The 13,408-nt window shown below is 52.4% G+C and overlaps 5 protein-coding genes across 5 annotated transcripts; 1 reads left to right on the forward strand and 4 right to left on the reverse strand.

Moving 5' to 3' along the window:
* Positions 1-82: 82 nt before the first annotated feature.
* BU25DRAFT_411331 (uncharacterized protein) lies at positions 83-5,895 on the reverse strand. Its single transcript, XM_033706527.1, has 5 exons — positions 5,471-5,895; positions 5,274-5,353; positions 4,507-5,222; positions 1,134-4,454; positions 83-1,082 (listed from the first exon to the last, which is right to left on the reverse strand). The coding sequence occupies exons 1-5, from the start codon at positions 5,587-5,589 to the stop codon at positions 516-518; spliced, it is 4,803 nt and encodes a 1,600-aa protein (XP_033560993.1). The 5' UTR covers positions 5,590-5,895; the 3' UTR covers positions 83-515.
* Positions 5,896-6,068: 173 nt separating this feature from the next.
* On the reverse strand, positions 6,069-8,669 carry BU25DRAFT_369144 (Phosphodiest-domain-containing protein). The gene is made up of 3 exons (XM_033703919.1): positions 8,182-8,669; positions 6,861-8,130; positions 6,069-6,808 (listed from the first exon to the last, which is right to left on the reverse strand). The coding sequence occupies exons 1-3, from the start codon at positions 8,575-8,577 to the stop codon at positions 6,354-6,356; spliced, it is 2,121 nt and encodes a 706-aa protein (XP_033560994.1). The 5' UTR covers positions 8,578-8,669; the 3' UTR covers positions 6,069-6,353.
* Positions 8,670-8,828: 159 nt separating this feature from the next.
* BU25DRAFT_411334 (uncharacterized protein) lies at positions 8,829-10,224 on the reverse strand. Its single transcript, XM_033706528.1, has one exon. The coding sequence runs from the start codon at positions 10,120-10,122 to the stop codon at positions 8,881-8,883; it is 1,242 nt and encodes a 413-aa protein (XP_033560995.1). The 5' UTR covers positions 10,123-10,224; the 3' UTR covers positions 8,829-8,880.
* A 137-nt stretch (positions 10,225-10,361) lies between these two features.
* Positions 10,362-11,342, forward strand: BU25DRAFT_469835 (uncharacterized protein; the record flags this gene model as incomplete). The annotated part of the gene is made up of 1 exon (XM_033710780.1): positions 10,362-11,342. A coding segment is annotated over one exon (588 nt), but the record flags the coding sequence as incomplete, so codon positions are not given.
* A 565-nt stretch (positions 11,343-11,907) lies between these two features.
* Positions 11,908-13,131, reverse strand: BU25DRAFT_422152 (uncharacterized protein; the record flags this gene model as incomplete). Its single annotated transcript, XM_033708136.1, has 4 exons — positions 11,908-11,940; positions 12,096-12,177; positions 12,435-12,667; positions 12,703-13,131. 4 exons carry the CDS (start codon positions 13,129-13,131, stop codon positions 11,908-11,910), a joined length of 777 nt encoding a protein of 258 aa, XP_033560997.1.
* Positions 13,132-13,408: the final 277 nt, after the last annotated feature.

Below are 13,408 nucleotides of genomic sequence, written 5' to 3' on the forward strand. Positions count from 1 at the left end.
GACAAGAGGTACTTGATACAAATGAAGTTTTGATAAAGCTCAATCTGCTCAAGATGTTTTGCGGGAAAATGCAAAATCTTGGGTAGTTGTATCTGAGCCATCTCGATGCCCAGATGAACAGCAGTTGTCATTGTCTTCTCTACTTGTGCCGGTGGTTAAGGTGTTTTATCCGACTTCGTGCAATCAGCAGGATACTTCCGCGAGTACTCGCTCGAAATTTCTCCGGACTTTGCCAGTAAGTCGGTGGATGACGAGGGGATTGGAGTTTGAAATGTGATATTGTTGATCGAATTGTATGAACGAAGATGCAATCATGGATATAGATAAGAACCGCGATTAGAAATCAAACGCCACGACTGCACTACGCAGCCTCACATGCACGCTCCAACGCATAGCCCATACACTCAGGTATACAAAGAAACCCACAGCCAGTACCCAAGCCTCAAACCCATCCTCGTTATATGTTTCGTGTTCGAGATGAGCATTTCGCCAGACGCCGTATCGTGTAAATCAGACTATGCCTCCGCCATCTCTACATCCTTGTTATCGTTCGCTTGCTTGACATCTTCAAGCCCCTTCTTGAAAGTGGCCTTCTTGGAGTCAACGTCATCGCGGCTGAGGTCCCTCATCCAGGTATTGTTGCGGACCAGCTTTTCCTGAGCTCGCTCGCGCCTGGCGTCATTAAGACCCTTGTAGTGCTCGTTAGGTTGCGAAACGCTCCCACTCACACCCGCACGAATAGTATCCGGAAGCGTGAAGTACTGCACACCGCCGGTACCGAATGGCTCGCTGTTGATGAAGGTGATGTTGTATGTCTGAGGGCTGATTGAAACAGTGATCTTGTCGCTGTGCTTCACAAGGTCGAGTCGGTCATCCTGTTCTGCGAGGTCCTCAACCTTGGCAAGACGCTTCTTAAGGTATGGGTATTGGACCTTCGCATGGTCTACTTCTTCAGTAGGCTCGACTGCCTGATAAGAGGCGAGGTACGCACGCCAGCGCCTAGTCCGGTCGAGTGCGTTGGAGTCAAATGTGGGATCGTCCTTCTTGAATAGGCGCACGGTAGCTTCTGTCTTCGCAGGGTCCTGCAATTAGGTCAGTGATGAGCTGTGAGAACCAATGAAGTAGTGGCTTACGTAGGTGATGCGGTAGGTATCGGCATCCTTCGCGTACTTCTCGACTGCCTTCCTGTAGCTGATCTCGTTCTTATGTGATGTGGTGTCGTTGACGCGGTCCTTCCTGAACAGGTTGTAGATGTCAAGGCTCTTGTCCTTGCTGTCAGAGCTGACTACGACAAGGGCGAAACGAACAAGTGAGTTAATCAGCCTGTCGAAACTGTACATCTGCCATCCGATCTGCAAGTAGTATCGTCGCAATGTCTCTTCGATGAAATTCATGTCGACTTCGCCAAGGATTTGATCTTGGAACATCTCAAGGACTTGCTGATAGAAGTTTGCGGACGGGGACGTGTCCTTGAAGAAGTCATCAGGCTGCTTGTCCAACATCTTGAGTCGTCGCGCAGCCTTGGGCTCCATAGCTCGACTGACAACCTTTCGGACCTCGTCCTCGCTTTCTTTGAGCTTGAGCAACCGTTCGTACAGGTAGACGAACATGCGGAAGAAGCAGTAGATTGACGAGTTGGCGTACATGTTATACTCAATGCGTCGATACGGCTCATCATGCTCAATCTCCTTGTCGTCCAGGGCTGCGGGCTGAGCAGAGTATTCCACCCAACTACCTGTAGCTTGTTCGTCACGACCATTGGAGTTGGAGCTGTCCACAGCAGCCTCGTCTTCGATGCCAGAGGCGATCTCGGGAGTTGTGTCTCTGCTTGCCGATGCGAGGCTGTCCTCTTTGTCCTTGCGAGACTTGCCACGAGGGTCAAGTACATCGCGGCGCAGGTCTCCCTTCTTCGGCTTTTGCAATCGCTGGGAAACATCATCGTCGGGGCTTGGGGTGTCATCGCCAGACTCGTTGGGAGTGTCGCGGCCAGATGTTTGGACCCGCTGCTCAAACTTGGCCTGATCAAGGCCGAAGAAAAGAGGCACAAACTCCTTAATAAACGGAACTACCTTGGTGTACTCAGTACCACTGTTGTTATCCGCGAACGTAATCATGAGGCGGGCTACGTCGAAGAGAGTCTCATCATCCTTGAATGAGAATGCGAACTGGTACTCCGGCTGAGGAATCTCCTGGATTTGTCGTAGTCGCTTCTGTTCCTCGTAACGAACGAGAACCTCGTTGGTAAGCGACTTAGGCTGGAACTGCCGCTTGTCGGCCTGCTTGACAGACAGACTCTGGTGATCCAAAGACTTCCAGAAGATCTTCTGTGTCTGGTCGCGCCAGACCCTTTCCCACTCACGCTGAGCAGCCTTCCAGTCTTCCAGCTTGCATTTCAGGCGGTGCAACAAGACTGGCACCACACTCCAGGGCATGGTGAAGAGCTCCTTGATGACGTCCTTGCCCCGATCGCGACCATATATCTTCATGATGACGCGCTTGTAGATGGTCTCACTTTGGCCTCCAAGACCGGGTGGAAGCACGAAGTTCGTTCGGTCCTCTTGTTTCATGGTAAGGAGCTGGTTTGCGATCGGTTCAAGTTGCTGAATGGTGCGACTGCAAGCTTCGATATTGAAGTCGTAGTCGTGGCGCTCTTCTTCGATCCTATGGAGACCCTCTTCAAACTGGTTTTTGCGGTGGGCAATGAATCCGGAGTCTTCAGAAGCCCAAGTCGGGTGAGAGGCCCATTCATCGTTCAGAACCGATTTGCACAGTTCGTCGCGACCACTGCAAACCCGCTCGCGTTCTCGCTTAGGCAGCAACCGATAACTGGGTCCGAGGCTGCGGCAGTTGGAGAGGGAGACTCGCGAGTTGACAGTCTTGGGACGCGTCTTCTGCTGCTCGTCATCCTCTCCCATGAACTTCTTGAACCAGGCGAACAACTCTGGATTGCCGCCGATGAAGGACTGTGCGCGATACAGAAGTAGCGTCTTGTCAATCAGATCTTGTGAGTAAAGGTTGCACAGCTTCAGGAACTCGTTCATCGTGTTCTTGTTTCCAATGAACTTCTTGACACGGTCGAAGAAAGCAAGCTCATCCTGACTCGGCGTGGTGGTTGTCGTTGGTGGCATCGGCTCAGGCAGTGCCGGTGTAAGCGTTGGCGAGACTGGGGGACCTTCAGGTACTGCCTGCTTCGCGGCGTGGCCGGTTTTGGCTCGCTTGTTCGCGTTTGGTCCAAAGTTACCACCGCGGACATTCGACGTTGGTGGTTCTTGTGTCATTGGGGCGGGCATGGGAGCAGCCACTGGTCCTTGTCGATCACGCTTTCGCTTGTTGTCGCGGTTTGCAGTGGGTGTAGGAGCAAAGTTGCCCATAGGTGGTAGTCGCGATTGCTCTGCGCGTGGAGTCTGTTGGAGGTTTGGTGTCTGACCGTAACCAGCAGCATCGCCGCGGACATTGCTCAGCATGACAGCATCTTCGGCGTGTCTAGCTGCTTGCTGCTGCGCCCTATGCTGGGCAGCCGACTCTGGGAGAAACTGCTTGAAGTCTTCCAAGAGATCAGGAGCAGCGTTGAACAGTCCTGTAACTTGGGCATACACGTCCTGAATGGGCTTCGACTCTCGTTGGTAGGTCTGTAGGATCTCCAAGAACTGCTTGTAGATATCAGGCTGCGATGCGAAGCGGTTCTTGATCTTGTTCACGTAGCTGATAGCATGGTTGAACTCGACAGGACCACGCTTCTCAGCACCAACACCACCCATTTGAGCAACCTGAGCCGCACCGTTCAATGCCTGCACGGGGAGGGGTGTAGATGTATCGCCGCTAAGTGCGAGCATAGAACGTCCAGTAGCAGCGGAGACGGCGTTCTGAAGCTGAGAGACGCCCTGTTGCTCCTGTTGATGCGCAAGCGCTGCGGCCGAAGCTGCTGCGTCAGGGTGTGGGCGCGTCGTTGCCTCTGGAGAGTGCGGTGCAGGACCTTGCTGGCCTTGCTGTGCGCCATACAGTGGCTGACCGAGGTTGCGGTTGTTCGGAGAGAATAACGACTCAGCAGGCTCTGGTGCCCGCTGTTGCTGAGGCCAGGGTCGTCCTTGTGTAGTCTCGTAGAATGCAGCTTCGTGCTGAGAGGCGGTGTTGCCGTTCGCCGCCGCGCTGCGTGGTGGTGAGAGAGGCCTCGGAGCAGGCATAGTCGAGACCATCGTGCCCATGGGGGTAGTAACTCTAATAGCATTTGGATCCCCATTCGTTCCACACTCAATCTTATAGCCTGGCGGAAGAAATGTGTTGAAGCCCTGGATCAGATTGGGGTTGCCTGCAAAGAGTGTCGATACGCGCTCGATAACACCGGGAGTGTCAATAGCGCCGCTCTTGAAATCCTTCATAATATCCAAGAAGCGGTTGTAAACATCGGGATGATCGGCGAACTGGACTTTGACTTGGTCGAGGTAGCTTAGAGCGTCCTAAGCAGAATTTAGTGGGTATTCCAAACAAGCGGATCCCGGTACCACTTACATTGAGAATGGGTTGCTGACCCTGACCCATGCCCACCGCGCCTGGTGGACCCGTGAATGGCATCAACATCTGAGCCTGCGTTGGCGCCTGCACAGCGTGCTGCACGCGCGGTGTCGTTTGCTCATGCTGAGCAGGGGCATTACCGTACAATGGCCCCACAGCATTTGGTCCACTCATTGGCCCAGCCAGAGGGTTTGCGCCTGCCAACGGCCCTGATTGACCTAGCAGGCCATTGGGTCCATGTACGGTTCGTGTGGAGGGGGCGACAGCGACAGGCTGGTGGATCTGGATCGGCGCAGAGTGATTCTGGAGTGCAGCTTGCTCGCGCTGCTGGCGCTCGTGGAGTTCCCGATCGCGTTGCTCGGCTTCACGCTTTGCATGCTCTTCTTGCTGTGCAGCAGCATGCTGGGCAGCATGCGACTCCATCATCTCTCGCTCTCTGGTTTCGCGCTCACGCAGCTCTCGTTCCCTGCCTGCGTTCGCCTGGTCTTGTGGTGGACCCTGTTGTTGCTGCAGGGTCTGGGAGATGCCCGGCAGCGAATATGACGGCCCCTGTGGCATCTGGTGTCCTTGCGCAGCCGACCCTGCTTCTGTTGAGGGTGCTCTCTGCGCAGACTGATGGGGCGACGAGTGTGGAGGCTGGCCGGTCAAGCCAGGGAGCGGCGGCAAATTCTGGTTGTGAGCTGTCGCAGCGTTCGATGAGTAGAATGGGGTGCCTGGGTCCTGGTCAGCTATGTTTGCAGTTTCACCGTCCGCAGGAACCGTACCAGAGGGGGGCGGAAGCACAGGCCCTGGACCTTGCGCAGGTGACGCATGTGTGGGAGGCTGAGCACTCGCGTTGTTCGGCCTGTTGCAGCGATCGTTGTTAGCGCTCATATCTACAATGTGTGATGTGTGGGGATGCTCGATGGCTGCTTGGTCCCTGGAAGCTGGGCGCAACACGGGTGCAAGCGGGGTTACACACCCATAAGGGTCCAGTGGCCGCGCAGGTTGTCTCTGATTCTGCTCTGTTTGCTGCTGTGGTGTCTGTCCAGGCGCAGGTGCCTGCGACGAAGGCCACCCTTCGCGATGCGCTGGGTTCATCTCGGCGTTTGCGATTCCTCGGCTGTAGGGGAAGTTGCGAGGTCGCTGAGACGCGTATCTGGCCGAAGAGCGGTCTTGATGTTGTGTAGAACTCGTACAGAGCTCTAGAAAAGTGCTGGGGAGCTGTGTGTGCGCGGTGGTTGCTTGGTGGTGGCTGTTGTGCAGCTGCTGGAGGGTGGAAGATCGTACCAGCTCGAGCTGGTGTTGATCTTAAATTTTGGCGGTAGAAACGCCAGGAAAAGCAGGGCTAACGCCGAGAGATTATGTCGCCATATATTGCGACCCCATAGCAGCTCTCTGTACAGTCGAGCCGTTGGCGTGGTGAGAGCTGGACCTTCCCATCAGAACGCTCCTCCCTCCAGAAGTTAATCCGCGCCGGCACTAAGCCTATCATGACCGCGTCGGCCAATCAAGTCGCCGAGAACAGCACGTCATCACCCGATGACGGCTTTGCGCGTTTGCTACCATCACATCTCCTGAAGTGATTCCTCACAAACCACAAAATAACATGGAAATTGCATCTTGAGACGTCTGGATACTGCAACTGTATCAGGTGGCCATCGTTCTGTCGCGGCTTAACCTCGTCGACATGTAGATGCACTGAAATTACCAGGAGGAAGCAATCAAGAGTGCATCAAATCAAGAGTGCATCAAATCAAGAGTGCATCAAAACTGGGTATCATTATTGCACAAACTCCTGACCTCTACACAAGCTTCCATCAAAACGCCCTAAACACCAAGCCGAAACCTGTCAAATATCTTCCTCACGAGTCCTGCTTATCCTTGTCCTCGTCGAGAGGATTATGCTTATGCACAAAATCATCAACCCACTCCTCAATCTCATCAGCCTTATCCGTGAACCAGTCCCACCAATGCTTATGCGGCGGCTTACTACTCGCTGCAGGCGGTGCGCTCGTAGTAGTACTCGATTCTACTGACGTCGAAGCGCTTCCTTCCAAAGACGTGGTTGGATCCTCTAGACCGGATGCTAGAGCAGCGAGGCTGGATAGCGAGGAGAGAACGGCAGCCACAGTTGCTGCAGAAGGTGGTGCAGAGGTCAACGAGTGGCTACCCACAGGGTCAGATGGCGTCTCGTTAGGTGAGTCTTCGTCATCGTTGTGCAGGCCAACGGGCTTTAAAGGAAGGCGCAAGGTGCCGTTGTTAGGTGCAGGGGTAAGGCCGATGGAGTCGCAGATGATGTTGTACAGCTCGATGTTTTCTGCAAAGGTTTGTTAGCACGAGGTTTCTGTTATGGGAGTTGGAAAACTTACGGAACGGTTCCATGCGACTTCCAGGCGTGTGCGGAAATGCCGGCCCACGAGCAACGAAAATTGCCCTCATGAGTGGGTGTTCGTGGTCGTAGCCATGCAGGCCTCGCGGATGGTACACATCGCCCTTCTTCTTGCCTTCTTCGACGTTGAACTCGCTTTTTGTGACGATCGCCCAACCTGCCTTTGGTATAATCCATAGTGGTGCTATGCGGTCGTTGTTCGAAAAGTGGTAGCGCTCAGGCATGTTCTCGCGCAGGTGGATCTCAATGTTGGGGTTATCTCCGTGTTCGCGCTTGATTTTGTTGTATAACGAATAGAGGTTGTTTCGATCTTTAGGTCTGAGACCGTACAATGGCCAGCCATCAACGTGGGACAGCTCGGCCGGGTCAACCAGGTCTTCCAGCTGTATCATGCGTGATACGTCGGTGGTAGCCATCCCATGATCGGAAACGACAACAACATTGACGATGTTAGTGAGGTTGCGCTCTTGCAGGCCTTTGAGGATACCGCCGATCATGGCGTCTGCGTTGGAGATGGTTTGACGGATCTCTGTGCTGTTCGGTCCGTACCTGTGACCGTCGCCGTCGACATTTGGGACATATGCAGCAATGAGCTGCGGGCGGGGTGCATCAGCTTTGGCGCCTATGTCTTGAGGGCCGGGTGCGTCGAGCAGATCCATGATGCGGTCAACTTTCCTATCCAGCACTTCCGAACCGTTGTACTTGTCCACATATGCAATCTGCTGGTTCTCAATGTGCGCTTCTGATCCCGGCCACATGTGCACAGCCGTCCTGGCATTCTGCTTCTCCGCCGTCACCCAGAGGGGTTCTCCACCCCACCAGAATGGCTGCAGGCTACGCTCAGGATCCGTGTAGTAGAACTCTTTCTCCAGCATTGGATCCCAGAAGGTGTTTCCCACGATTCCATGCGCTTCAGGATACATGCCAGTTGCCATTGTGTAGTGATTTGGAAACGTCACACTTGGGAAGCTGGGTAGCATATACTTAGGCGAAATGCCTTCTGCTACGAACTGGTTGAGCGTAGGTGTGAGATTGCGGTATAGGAAATCAGCCCGGAAGCCGTCGAGCGAGATCAAGATCGTTGTTGGCGCGAAGAGTGATGTTCCGTTCGAGATTGCAGTCGCTGTGAACGCTGCAACTTGGCTGTCCTTGGGGTTTGAGAGACGGTATACGAAGGCAAGCAGGATGAAGAAGAATCCCGTGATCGATGTGTATATATAGATACTTCGCCATCGCCTCGATCGTTTTGCCTATGTTTCTTGTTAGCTCTACAAAACTGGGGTTTCTACAAGCTCGCGTACCTTCTTCTGCGCCCTTGTTCCAAGCAACCGCTGCTCGTCACTCTCAGAGCTCCTCCTCGACCGCAACAGGCTTGAGGTTGATTCGCCAACTCCTTCTTCCGTGTCATACGTCGGTGTGCTCGTTCCGGTGTCGAGTCGTCTTTTGCGCTCCGTCATCTCAGCTCTCTTTTTGCCGCTATCACGCTTCCCAATCTTCACGCTGGAGCCGAAGAGACCTGTTATCTCCTCCTTCTGTGTCAACAGTCGCTCGCGCTCGTCTTCTGACTCTAGGATATCATGATCGCCGTCAGATAGTTCGGCAGAGGGCCGGATGTCGTAGTCATCGTTGTCTGAGGCGTCGTCATGGTGAGAGCCGCCAGCGGCTCTGCCATTATGCTCTCGTAATTGCGACAACATCTTCGGTGTTGAATCGGCGTTAGGCTATGTAGCCATAGTGAGAACGAGTGACGCGCAGGCGTTGGTGTTCGCAATTCGAGGGTAAGCACCTCAATCGCCCGTCGCGCTAGCGTGTGGTGTTTCATGCAGGGACGTCGATTACGAACGCCCGGTCACCTTCCAAACATTCACAGATTTGTTGCTTGCGCACCCTTAGTGGAAAGATGGATGATTAATTTTGCGATATCCAAGATAGTTTCTATCCAAAATAGTTTCTATCCAAAGTGAAGTAGTGGCTCATGTCGAGTGTCCTCCATTCCAGTCTCATTGCATCTCAACGACCGCAACAGCATTGGCATCAATCCACTTGGATCGCGAGTTGAATAGCTTTCCCTCCGAGCAGAGCCACAGGAGCAACCACATGTGCTCCACAACCTCGCCCCAGCAGTAGAGCCTTACAAGTCCTAATGTCTGACCAGATTCAGGGTCTCGATGCAGAGTCGCTCCCCACCCAATTCGACCGCTGCGAACGTGCTCGTGAAGTGACGACCAGAAATCCTGCTGTATTTTTGGAGACCACTGTGTGCAGTCAACATGCCAATAGCCGCGCTCATCAGCGTCCAAGTTCCGCCGAGTCTTCAGTGGCCTAAAGCGACTCAGGTTTCTGGTCTTGATTGCTGCGAGGTGTTTTGTGATTTGTGAGGGTAAAGTCCCGGGACACGCTACAGATATAGCGGGACCGCATGGGAACACATCGGTTGGAAGCTCGGAAAAGTCCGGTCGATCCGAAATTGTATCAAGTGCGCTCTGAGATGCTCGAGTCGTGTGCATGGACAGGTCCGTAGGTTCTCTCGACAAACTTCTTCCCAAATCCGCTTGAACATGATCTTCCACCGGGGCTGGCAATTGCACTTCTCCATCTAACTGGCCACTTTGACTCAAAACTGGACTGAGTTTACGAGACGAATGTTCTACGGCGTTGCCGGCATTGTCATCTTGGCATTGTTCATCCTCGGAGGTGTTTTCAGAAGTTGTCGAATAGGTGTCTTGTAATTGGCTTTGCAGAGCTTGCAATGCCGATTGCGAGTCTTCGATAAATCCAGTATCGGCATCTTCCGCGCCATCAGCACTGGTCTGTGGCTCTCGCTGACTACGCGTAAAGCTCGACTTGGGGGTCGCGCATTTTCGCCAGGTCAGGTAGCTCCGGTCAAGCTGAGCCAAGCGGCCGATTGGACGCATTGTATCATCATCAACTTGGGCTGAGCCCTGGTCTTGATGGCGCTCGTCGGAAGACAGATTGGACGGAAAGCTACCGTATGATTCTTTGCTACCTGTCAGTACTGATGAGTTGGCAGGATCTCGAATAACGCTTTTCCCCCCTCGCGTCAAATAGGCATCCGGGTCCGGACTGGCTGCATGATCTATCCTCTTCCTCTTCCGTGCAGATTCATCGCGGTGGACCTGATAAGGCTGGAAAGCAGTGTAAGCATTTGCCAAAGATCGAAAGAGCTCATCGTTCTGTCGTGTAGCAGGCGTGGAAATGTGGACAAGAACTTCGTCGATCATGATTGTTGCCGAATGTACGTGAACGTTGACCCTGTACAATCGACATCATGCACTAGATAGGGGTAGGATATCGCTATCAAGTTTTTGAATGCGCCAAAATAGTCATTAGAAGTGAAGCGAAGAATCACGAGTGCAGCCTTTGCGAAGGTGAACGCAACGCTAGCGCGTGTCTTGGCAGCTAGCTACTTACAGCTGTTCGTTCTACGTGAAGTCACTGCAGAGGAGTTCGTGTTCCAGATCGAGCGGGTACCACTACCCCATCACAAAATCTTGCAGATGACATCACCTTGAAAGGACCGATTAACCCTGAAGATGCACTATTTCTATTGTCAATCTTCCAGCAGCATTACGGTCGTTGGGTATCGTTCGATCCGCTTTTATCGACTCCAATGCTTCTCGAAGGCGTACGAAAATCGCCATTACTTCTTGCAGCTTGTTGCTTGATTGCGGTCCGACACACTTCGCAGGAGTTGGCTACGCGTCTCGCACCTACTTTGCTCAAGGAACCGAAATCACGGCTTTCGTTCGCATTGTTGGTCATACCACAGCCCATTGAGTTCCTCCAGGCTGCACTGATATTGAGCATGTGGTCGACTACCACCGAGCAAATTCCTTTGAGCATCGACAGTTGGCTACTAAGTAGCTTCGCACTACAGCACAGTGTTGCGAGTGGCATCTGTTCACCTAGCCTCAATGGATCCTCCGAGAGGCTAGGTAAATCCGAGCTGGACAAATTATGTATCTGGAACCATCTGTACCTCGTTCATCTGCATTACTGCGTCGGAACTCGCCGGAAAGCAGTGCTTGATCGAAGTGACATCGAGTAGTGCCGCCATATACTTGGTTTAGACCATGCTTCGAACTTCGAGTCACGCATGGTGGCTGAAGTCTTCCTGTATTGGATCATATACGAAAACTCCCTCAAACCAATTGATCTGCCGAATACGCAATCCGCCCTTTACACCTGGAAGGATGAGTGGGAATTTCTGTTCGACCAACCATGATCCCAGTTCCTACAGATGGGTTATCGCTTCGCTCAACTGTTGATGTACGATCGATTCCTGAAAACAAAGTCTGCAGCAGTTCGAGAAACGCTCTTGGTCGAGATGGTCCGACTTTTGACAGAAATCATCAGGCTCGCGATGGACACCACGGACGAACGGATGCGCCATCTGACAGACTACATATATCACATGCTCAGCTTTACTGTTGCTACGCTCAACGATGGACCGGTTGAATGACGACTTCACTGGGCGTTATCAACAATCCTTATGTTTTCAGGTCCAAAGTTCAAGTCCATGAACGAGGTCCTCATCTGACCGCGGCATGCCGGTATTGAATGAGACTGATTGACGCGAAGCAAGACGGACCGCGGCGATGCCGGTCTCTACTATCTCACCGCCCGGCATGCCGCGATGGTAAGCATATCACGACATCTGATACAAAACTTCGATCATACACCAATGTTCAAGGTATATGGAGTATGAATGTTATAAGGGATCCGGGTCATGGTTGTTGTCTGTTACAACAGGAGGCATCAGCAACATGACCACCAATCAAACTCTCCAAGCAGCCTTGAAATGGCAGCCTTGAAATGGCAGCCAAATCATTGTGTGTACCCTCTTCCAATGAGTTGTTTCAAGCTGGTTTAATGGGTGAACCAGTGGCGATGTGATAGTGGGTCTAAATGTCTTTATTGTCTTGCAGCGCTGTCGGCAGCGGCTGTTGAGAGTATTAAGAAGCTAGCATTACTCCGTCTATTACGACAAGAATCAATTGCAATCTTCAGTACATCAGAACATCTCTCGAATGATTCAGCTAAGAGACATACAGCAAACCCTTTGTCGCTAAGATTACTTAGTATACGACCTGACCCTTCTTCAAGAGTGTGACTTGAGATACAAGACTAAAAGCTGCTCTGGTAACGCTCTCCGATTGGTCACCTATCTGAGATGCTTCTGTCTGAAGTATACCAAATTGGAGCTTGGTCCTCTGGATCGACTCTGGGAGGGTAGTCTGTCCGAGAGAATGTCCCAAGGATAGCTCATCCAGATACTGGTTCCGTGTTATAGCCATGATAGAAAAGAAGTCATATCATACACCATTGGCCCAGCACGCTCGTAGACCGATCACAATACAGATACCCGAACATTAGAATCGCGACGCCATATGCGATGAGGAGATTGCGCATGCGGTATTGATAGATCGCGTATGATGTAGTCAGCGTGACGTCCTCAGTTTTGGCGTGCTAGCTAGGTGCCCTTGTCGTTTACAAACGCAATCGAATATGCATCCTAAATATAGGGACTTACCACAATCTTTTGCTATGGAGCATACTCAGTGTCTGGTTCCTCGACAATCCCTCAATCAGATCGCCCAATGTACGATTCGCCACTAAGTTGGTTTCGCCGTCGAGAGTCCAGACTATAGAATAACTCGTTCGTATACTGTTCCTATTTGTATCGTCTTGTTCAGGAATTTTAGCTGCCCCCTTACCGGCTTTAGATCCCGCCATTCCAGTGAACATGCTCTTCAAATCCAATGCCTGTCGACGGTAGTAGCGTGTATCTTTAGAAACACCGAAGATTGCGTCCATCGGCTTGATTGGGCCTGGTTTCCAGAATACAGCTGTGAGCCAGGCACCTTAACCCAGGCAGCGTACGTGGTCGGGGATGCGGAGCACATTAATGCCGCTGCTGGCGAGCTTGTTGATGTCAGCGGGCTGGATGAACGTTGCGTAGCGGCGCCCGAGGACGAGGCCACATTTGCTGCCCAGACGAGTGCAGCAGGTCCATTCTTCGGTTGTATTGGCGCAATTTTGGGTACAAAAGGTCGGGTCGATGACGGCTTCTTGTTGGAACCAGCCGCCGAGGTTGACGCCGGTGGCTTGAAGGTCATCCGGCTGATGTAGTTAGTTTGCCGTTTGGTGGTAAGTCCGGCCGGAGTGGTTGAGAGAAGGGAAGATAGAACCAGGGAACTGGTGCTGAGGAGCAAAATAATAGGTGCCATGATGTACTGCTATAAGAGCGTGTAGGTATTCAGAGCGCTTAATAACGATCGCATTCATGAACCTTCTTTATAAGCGGCCATAGCACAAAAGTATCTGTTGAACATAGCTGGTCAATGTGCGTATGCAAGATACGGCCCGAGAACATGCGGAGGATTGTGTGGAGATGACAAGCTGACTCGACGATTGTAATATTGTGTGTGCCATATGAGTGCAGTTCGATGATACAGGGGCATTTACGGTGGTGACGATGATCCTGACTCCGGGGTAGGAGGATCC

This window comes from Macroventuria anomochaeta (genome assembly GCF_010093625.1).
Source record: "Macroventuria anomochaeta strain CBS 525.71 unplaced genomic scaffold BU25scaffold_19, whole genome shotgun sequence".
NCBI lineage: Eukaryota > Fungi > Ascomycota > Dothideomycetes > Pleosporales > Didymellaceae > Macroventuria > Macroventuria anomochaeta.